The following is a 9,963-nucleotide window of genomic DNA, read 5'->3' as shown; positions in this document are numbered from 1 at the left end:
CATTTCATTCTGCTCCATACCTGATTCGAAGAAGTCTTTTCATCAATTGAGTTACAGAAGCTTGACCATCCCTTTCTCTCGGCACATTTCATAAGCCTTTGAGATTCCCTAACGGCATCTAAGAATGTATCAAGGTTATCTGGAGTAGGATTATTCCTGAAATTACCTAGATGAAGTCTTCTGATTGCAACGGCCTTAGACAAATTAGCGTTCCAATAAGGTTTTGGTGAGAATTTACTTTCAGGAATTTGACAAAATTTAATATAAGGAATAAATAAATCCGCCGCTTCATTAGTTAAATGAATAAAGAGATCGTAAGAATCCTGTAAATCACCCGCGATAACGAGATCAGTAAAAGATTTTTCTAAATATAAATTCTGCCAATTAGCTACTTTAAAATTTCTTTTTTTATGATAATTATTATATATACAAAAATAGCTGAGGTTATTTTTATGCACAAATGATCACTTCCTAGAAATTTATTTAAAACCCGCCAGTTAAAGCACAAGGCTATATCTGATGATACAAAAGTTATATCCGGAGATGAATTTCGTAAGACTCCCTCGACCATTTGAAATCTCGTCGGAGAACCATAATTTAAAACAATGAAGTCAGAATTTAAAAAAGCATTCACTATTTGTAAACCGCGTCTATCAGTTTTGTGAGACCAGGCTGTATGATGTCCATTAAAGTCACCTAAAACAATTGTTTTAGTAGTTGAAAGATTAAATAAGAAATCCTAGTCAGCCAGTTTCAAATAACTAAAATATAATTATCATTGTACATGGAAAATGGTTAAAAAAAAAAAGAAATATATCCCGCTGAGTTTCTTTCGCCGGTTCTTCTCAGGTCCGAGGTGCTAAATTCCGAACCGGTGGTAGATTTTTGACAATCAATAAGCAAGTGTAAACACTTCTATATTGAATAAAGATTTTTGACTTTGACTTTGACTTTTGCCTGTGCCATATAAACTTCATGAGAGCAATATATACATATAATATTTTCCAGTTGGTCGCAGTTAAAGACTTTAATCCAAATAATTTCCTAGTCCAAGTTATTATTTTGAAAATTAACCCATTTTGACGTTATAGATTTATGCACTATTAGGGCTACACATACACATATGGGGATATGGGACATTCCTATCGAGCCTATACAGAGTGTCCCGTAGGTCGACGTCAAGCCGAAATTTCCTGACAGGTAATGCCACACGAGTTATCAGAAAAATTAAAAAAAAAATTTAAGTCATGTATTTTTGAAGTTATGGAAATTTTTCTTTTATTCCAGAAAATGTACACCATGTAACCGTTTTTTCATTCCTGTTGTTACAAATATTTACTTTTTGCCAATTTTTTTTCTCTTACGTCATCCCGAATAGTGCTTTATGTAACCTATGATCCTAAACCCTGTGCCGATCACTCCAACTTGTAGGAAAATGTCATTTTATACCGTACCAAGTTTTCAAGATTAATTTTTCGCTCTACTTCAACTGATCGTCCTGAAAAAAAAATGTACTACTGCAGCTTTAAAAGTTAGCGCATTTAATATATAAATTTTACCTTAAAATAAAATTTGTATTATGTTTCCTGAGACGTCCGAAGTCCATTATGAGAGAGGGCATCGTCTTTCCTTGTCTTGTCGTTAGATGTCGCTACTTTACCGTCACGTGAACGCTCCTGTAGCGCCACTTGTGGCCAAATCTGTAACTAACTAACAGCACCAAGAAAGCCACCATTCCGAAGTCATTGTTCGTCTCATAATGATAATGATGTTGGTATGTGTATTACACACCAGGAAGACATTATCTGGACTTCGGACGTCTCAGGAAACATAATACAAATTTTATTTTAAGGTAAAATTTATATATTATGTGTTCCGTTTGACGTCCGAAGTCCATTATGAGAGACATGTTTGTTATCTCCTGGTGGCTTGTATAATAAAAACGCAACAATGTGATTATACTTTTAATGCAAGTTAAGCAAAGTTACATGAATATCACATAGTATACATAATATTACATTAAAAATAAAAATAAATAAATAATCGAAATATATATATATTTTTTTTTATCGATCATTAGTTCAATTCAAATTACATTCAATTAAATTATATTGTAATTTATTAATTTGTGACTGAGAAATATTTAGAGAGTGACTTCTCAGATTTATTGTTAAGGCCACTTTCATCTACATTTTTAAAGTAGTATTTTTTAAATGTATTTTCATGGCGCCAGTTAGCTTTAGCTAAAATATCATCTAATGGGTACTTCTCTAAGTAGTTTAGAGATGAAACTGCTGATCTCAAGCTACCAGGCGTAGCTTCGATTCCAGCATCAGAAAGAGTTCGCTTTACCCAGCCACCTATGATAACAGCGGTGGCTGGTCTATGAGGCTCTCTAGTAGTGATAAACAAATTTGTCAGAGAGCCTCTAACCTTCTTAGAAACATTAAGCAGGGTTCTTAGCCAAAACAAAGGATTTGTATTTCTATCCGGTGATGATAGTAAAGTCCAAATAGACTGCTGATACGATGCAGAGTCAGTTTTTGAACCGAATACAGGATGCAGGGTTATTGAATTCCCATTATCAATTAAATGTGTAGAGTCACAACGCAAAAGAGTTAAATCGTGGACTCTACGCCCCGAGGCCAACAAAATAATTATGGCAGTACGCCTAGAAACCTCATAAAGACTAAAAAGATTTGGACTTGTGTTTTTTAAAAAGTTAATTACAATTCTTGCATCCCATATTGGTAATTTCGGTGGAATTGGTCTTGCTAAAGACACCGCTTTTAAAATATGCTTAACTAAATTATTTGAGGATATTTTAGTATCAGATAGTGTTTCACAAACTGACGCTATAACGGATTTATGTACAAGAATAGTGCGATAAGCTAATCTATCAGTAAGGAAGAGTTTTGCTAAATACCTGGCTACCGCGGCAGGTGCCGGTTGACGACAGCTTACATTATTTTCACTACACCATTGGGACCATCTGTTCCATATGGGGATGTATGTTTTAATTGTAGAAGTCCTCCAACACGTCGACAAAAGATGTTTTTCTTGTGCAGACCAATCCTCTGTCAAGGTGTCCCAGCCGAAACTAGCCAGGCTTCCAGCTGTAGGTTGTGCACTTGTGCTGGAGGGCGACCCGACACTGTATCCACTAATGTTATATTCAGGTTCCTTATTTTTAAAGGACGTGCTAGGGAGCGGTTCTTGAGATCTGGACGCCAAAAGGGTTTTTTCCACTTCGGCGCTATTATTATGAACTTTCCTCTGGCCGAGTTCAAATGGTGTAGAACCCGTGGAAGCAGACTTGGCGGAGGAAAGATCCAAGCAAGATTGTATGTCCAACATCTGCTGAAAGCGTCGTGAAAGTAGGCGTTCGAGTCTGATAAGTCTAGCGACACATACTTCGAAACGACGTGAGCGTTTTTTGAGGCGAACAGATCTAGTTCTGGTGTTCCCCACAGTTTGAACACCTTCTTTGTTCCTTCGCTCAAAAGATGCCATTCGGAGCCGGCGCGATTGCGCGAGAGGTGATCGGCTTCCGTATTGTACATTCCCGGTAGATGGTGAGGGAGGAGTACAACGTTCAGGCTGTCTATTAGTCCCAGGAGGTGTTTGGTCAACTCCAAAAGTTTTTGAGATCTTGTTCCACCCTCGTTCTTTATATACGATACTACCGTCTTGTTGTCGCTCTGTAAGATCACGGTTGAATTTTTTAGAACATTCGCTTGTGACGAGATGGCCGCTATCACTGCATGCATTTCTTTTAAATTGCAGTGCCAGCCCAGCTGATCTTGACTCCAACTGCCTTTTAGTGAGTTGTTGTTCACCAAAGCACCCCATTGAATGTCCGAGGCGTCTGTAACCACGTAATTGACTGGTAGTTTTACGGGGTGAATTTGATCGATATTGTCTAGCCACCATTTCAATTCCTTTCGTACCTCGTCTCCGAATACACTAGGCCGGCGTGAGTGTTTCTGTAGAAGATTGCTGTGGCGCTGCAGCGTACGGCAATGCAACCTTCCCCAGAGGGTGACGAAGGTCGCAAAGTTGAGATACCCTAAGAGGCGTTGCGCCTGCTTGAGGGTCCAAATGCCTGCTGTCAAGCGAGACATTAGATATTGGCGGACTTTTCTTACTTTTTCTAGAGGTAAACTTTTGATGTTGTGTTGTGTGTTCCAGACGATACCGAGAAACTCTAAAGACATTGTCGGGTTGAGTATAGACTTGTTCATGTTGATATGCCAACCAAGTCTGTTGAGGAACTCGATTGCCATTTGAACATGGGTTTTCAGGGTGTCTCTGTGTTGATGGGCTATTAAAAAGTCGTCCAAATAAACTTTCAGGCGAAGGCCCTTTCTGCGTAACATTTCGGCAGTCCAATTTGTGACCGATGCAAACATCTTCGGGGCTGCCGCGAGCCCAAAGGGTAGACATGTCATCTGCAGCAATTGGCCTTCGTAACTGACTCGTAAAAAACAACGATGACTTTCCATTATTGGCAGATGGTAGTATGCTTGGCTTATATCGAGTTTTACCATCCAATCGCTTGTTTGTAAAAATGTTGGCATTCGATGATGATGAAACAGGTAAAAATGTTTTGGTTTCATGAATTGATTCAATGCCCTCAAGTTGAAGATCACACGATTTTTTCCATTGTTCTTCGTTATAATGAAAAGTGGGGATATGAAAGATGGAGTTGGCGGTGCGGGCTCGAGAATTCGATGTTGAATCATGGATTGAATTTCTAAAGACATTACTACTGAACTCGGCGTTTGAAATCTTCTCATTATGTCTGACGTAGGTAAAATTAATGGCGGCGTCTGGCTGAACGGTATGCGAGCAGCAGAGATTAATCTTAGAATTGCTTTGGGTGGATTTAATTTGACCCACACACTGTGATAAAGCATCAGACAGCCGCCTGAAAACTGCGTCCAGTCATTTGTGTTTATTTCTACTGTGCTGGTCTTTTCGCCCCCCTCTTCTCTTTTTGTCGTGGTCGTCGAAATTACGCTTTCTATTTTTTCCTTGCTTCGCTTTATTTTGTTGGAAACGAAAGGGCTTCTCCCGGGAAATAGAAACTATCGGTGATTTAGAACGCACCGGCGATTTCGAACGAACAAATGATTTAGGTTGTGTCGCGATATCTTTGTCTAATTTATTAATACCACCTATTTTTTGTAAATAAGCTGCTAAACCTTGTGGATTGAACATGTATTCTGCAGAGGGGGGAATTTTTTCAATATCTTCTCGTACATATTTACCTTTTAATCCTTTAAGGAGCGCTTTACGTCGTAGTTCTATAACCTCTGCACGTTTACCACACACTATTTGTAAGATGTCATGAGAAACAGTTTTGTATTGTGATTCATTACCAAATAGCTCTTTCAATTTGTCATAAATTGAAGATGAAGTTAATTGTGCACCTGGTTTAGCGGACCAATCAATCAAACTACGTAAGGCTAAGTTAACAAATTCATTCTGTGCTAAAAACGCATTTGACAAAGCAGCAAAGCTACGTTCCATCTGAAACCACCTAAGCGGAGCGTACGGATCCTCCAGATGTCGTAACTCCTCATTTACTTTTAGCTCTGTGAAAGCCGGAAAGGCAGTATACTTCTTTTGTACCTCAGTATACCGCACAGAGTTCCAATCTGGTGAGTCGAACCTTTGCATGGAAGCTAACTTAGTAACCCGGTCCGGGTTCGCTTTTGGCACGGCTGGTTCTTTAACAGAAACATCTAGTTCCGCTATATCCTTTACCAAGGCTGGCGGTTGTAAAAAGGGGTCGTCTAATGTATTATTGTTAATCTCTCCAAGAGCAGGAGTCGTTGCGGAACAGGATATACTTGGCTGTGTGATAGAGTAATTTGTGTTTACAATATTATGAACGTGACTTACCAGCTGTTGAGACAGTAATTCAAATCTTCGGTCTATTTCTCGCATGGAAATGCTATGGCTGTGATGGCGCCGTCGCCTCTTTGATGGAGGCTCGTCATCCTCATTCGAACTTGAATCTGAACTCGAAGACCTTGATTCGCACGATGATGAGGGCGGTACCCCTTGTAAACGACCAGGATCGTGGTCGCCAAGCTCATCCACGCTTTGCACGGCTATTTTATCTTCGTTGTTCATTTTCACGTGACCGGTTTTAAGTCTTAAGCAAGTAACTTTCTACTTTAATCTCGAAAGTTAATTTATTTAAATTTTTTATAAAATTAAAATTCAATTGAAAACTTTATTTTACATGAATCTCTAACGACTTGCGTACGGCTTGAAAAATGACGCAACAATGACTTCGGAATGGTGGCTTTCTTGGTGCTGTTAGTTAGTTACAGATTTGGCCACTAGTGGCGCTACAGGAGCGTTCACGTGACGGTAAAGTAGCGACATCTAACGACAAGACAAGGAAAGACGATGCCCTCTCTCATAATGGACTTCGGACGTCAAACGGAACACATAATAAGGATTCTAACGTAGTATAACACTTACTCCTTTATTTCTTAGATCGGCCATAAAATTTTTTTTTGTTAAACAAAGTCTGTTTTCAACAATCTCTTTGAAATTACAAAAAACGATTCTAGTGCACTCAAAGCGTTCCTATTGACCACAGCGTGGTTTAAATAAGATGGAGAGAGGCATTCCATAAAGTGTGAGCGAGACAGATAGTGACGCTTATGACATACGGACGCAAATAAGTAAACTAGAGTAAAATAGACAGTTTCTTTTTTATGATTTTTATTACTTTTTTTTTATAAAAGATGTTCAAATTGCCGTCCTTCAGCAGCAATGCTGAAAGCTCGACATCTCCTTAAAAAAGATCGTGAAATGAGGTGGGCAAATCTTCCATTATTTACAAATTCTACTACTTCCGCTATTCTCTGTCTAAGCTCTTCTACATTTTCAATCGACTTGGAATAGACTTTTTCCTTTACTGCTCCCCAGTAAAAAAAATCTAGAGGATTTAAATCGGGTGAGCGGGCGGGCCATGAGATTGTACCAGCCCGCCCTATCCATCTGTCTGGATATTCCTCGTTAAGGTGGTCTCGAACTAAGCGGCTGTAATGCGCAGGACAACCATCTTGCTAGAACCACATATCTCTTAAAATAGTAAGCGGCACGTCCTCCAGCAAATTAGGTAAATGATTTTGTAAGAAATCCAAATAAATTTCAGCATTTAAAACTTCTGGTAACTCAAAAGGCCCTATGACTTTTCCGTTCAAAATTCCAGTCCACATGTTAACTTTGAAACGGTACTGTGATCTATCTTGTCTCATCAATCGTGCCACGATTTTCGACGTGCCACTCGTGTAGATTGTGTAGGTTCATGTAGCCGTCTTTTTTAAAGGTTGATTCATCCGACCACAAAAAATTTTCTAAGAATTGTAGTTCTTCTCGGTGTTTTTGAATCATTGTTTGGCAAAAAGCAACCCGAGGTTCATAATCTCGAGGTTTGTACTCGCTGTACATGAAATGGATGGAACTCATTTTTTATTCGGTGTATTCGGTGAGCTGTACTTTTGGGCACACCTGTGCTAGCCTCAATTCCACGTACCGAACAACTTGGGTCCTCATCAACTGCTTGAAGGACAACTGCCTCGTAGGGTAGTGAAATTCTACCTTCACCATGCACTTGGTTTGGCAGTCGGCCCTCAGAGAACAGTAGACGGTGCACATTGGTAAAAACTCTGTGATCCGGATAGCGATCTGCATTAGGGTATCTCTCGCGATACCGTCTCGCGGCTTCACTGGCATTACATAAACATTCTCCATAAATGAGGTGCATGTTGGCATATTCCTGTGTAGTGTACGTAGCCATGGTATGGTACAAATACACAATAACACGTTAGTCCAGGGAAAAGCAAAGGTCGTCGTAGATCACAAATGTCCAAATCCAAATCACAAGCAAACAAGTACGTAAACGAAGCCAAAGTAGTTAGAACACAAAATAACACCAGCAATTACGCAAAGATGCGTAGTAAACGAAGGATCTGTAGTGCGTGTATCAATACCAATAAGTAGCGTCTCTGCCTGTCTTGCTCACACTTAACGTGACTCTCTATCTCTCTGTCTCGTTCACTTATTTGCGTCCGTATGTCACAAGCGTCACTATCTGTCTCGCTCACACTTTATGGAATCTCTCTCTCTATCTTATTTAAACCACGCTGTGGTCATTAGGAACGCTTTGAGTGCACTAGAATCGTTTTTTGTAATTTCAAAGAGATTGTTAAAAACAGACTTTGTTTAACAAAAAAAATTTTAAGGCCGATCTAAGAAATAATGGAGTAAGTGTTATACCACGTTAGAATCCTTATTAAATGCGCTAACTTTTAAATCTGCTTGTCAAACTGCAGTAGTACATTTTTTTTTCAGGACGATCAGTTGAAGTAGAGCGAAAAATTAATTTTGAAAACTTGGTACGGTATAAAATGACATTTTCCTACAAGTTGGAGTGATCGGCACAGGTTTTAGGATCATAGGTTACATAAAACACTATTCGGGATGACGTAAGAGAAAAAAAATTGGCAAAAAGTAAATATTTGTAACAACAGGAATGAAAAAACGGTTACATGGTGCACATTTTCTGGAATAAAAGAAAAATTTCCATAACTTCAAAAATACATGACTTAAATTTTTTTTTAATTTTTCTGATAACTAGTGTGGCATTACCTGTCAGTTTATTTCGGCTTGACGTCGACTTTTGGGACATCCTGTATATATTATAATTACTAACTTTCAATCTATATTCCGAATTCCACCACGTCTCTGTAATAGCAGCCACATGAATTTTCTCCTGGATCAACAAATTCTTAAAAGATGACAACTTAGACCTTAAACTACGAGCATTCCATTGAAATATATTAAAATTTAAGTGTTTTACATAACTACTATCCGTTTATAAACAAAGACATACTTTTAAAAAACTCTGATACATCCGAAATACTTTTTGAAACAAAAGCTACTACCCAGTCCAAAACAACTTGTAACGAGTTTTTAATTTAAAAAAAATATTGTATTTTTTTTAAATAAAAATCTTCCTAATTTTCTGAATCAGTTCCTTAAAAGATAATAATCGATCCTCAGTTCCAGGTTCATGTTCTCTTCGCAAGGGGGAGGGCATTTCACTTCTTCTTCTGAACTCATATTTTGAGATACTTCCATTAAAGTAGCGTCCACTATATCTTCTTGCCCAGATTGCTTTTCAGGGATAGTCTTTGTTGATACACTTTTTTTAGGTGTCACTTTTTTAGTTTGGGGGTTCACCGATCTAACTACCTCAGCAAAAGTAGGAGATGAAGAATCTGAAGATCTATGTACATCAAGAATTTTATGTACATCAAGAATGTGTGGAAGATCTATTCTGTGTCTGCGACTCTTCACATGGTGAAGGAGAAGGGGGAACGTATAATAACAATGCTTTCCTATATGTGACATTAAATTCTTACATAAGTTCTCTGATTCTTTTTTCCTTTTTTTAAATTCGACAAGATTTTGATAACGCCAAATGCTTTCCTCCACAGTTGACACACTTGAATGAGGTACTTTCGCAATTTTCATGATGTCCACCACACTTTGGGCATATAATTTTATTAGAAAGGCATAAGTTTTTGTATGTCCGAATCTCCAACATTTGGAGCACTGGGTTTCAGGAAATATGAAAGGTTCAACTTTGATTCTCAAATCCAGTATAAAAATATAAGGAGGTAAGGAAGATCCTTTGAACCCAACTCTAATAGATTCACTCGCCGTCCACTCATTGCTGCTTCTACGACTAAGCCTCTTAACTGACAAAATTTCGATTTCACCTTGTAGATAATTTAATAAATCTTCTTCTGATAAATCTGAATCGATATCCTTAACATTGCCATAAGAAATTCCTACCTCCCATGGTTTTTGGCTCCTCCAACATATACTACGAAGTCCTTCACAGTTCATACACTTCTCCGCTAAGTC

At 38.4% G+C, this 9,963-nt stretch overlaps 1 protein-coding gene across 1 annotated transcript; it reads right to left on the bottom strand.

Annotated features, from left to right (window-relative positions):
• Window positions 1–3,048: 3,048 nt before the first annotated feature.
• Window positions 3,049–4,379, bottom strand: LOC125075507. The gene has a single exon (XM_047687221.1). The coding sequence runs from the start codon at window positions 4,377–4,379 to the stop codon at window positions 3,081–3,083; it is 1,299 nt and encodes a 432-aa protein (XP_047543177.1). The 3' UTR covers window positions 3,049–3,080.
• Between the last annotated feature and the right edge of the window lie 5,584 nt (window positions 4,380–9,963).

The sequence above is a fragment of the Vanessa atalanta genome, chromosome W (genome assembly GCF_905147765.1).
Source record: "Vanessa atalanta chromosome W, ilVanAtal1.2, whole genome shotgun sequence".
NCBI classification, from domain to species: Eukaryota; Metazoa; Arthropoda; class Insecta; order Lepidoptera; family Nymphalidae; genus Vanessa; species Vanessa atalanta.
This window is presented reverse-complemented; position numbering and strand designations above follow the sequence as displayed.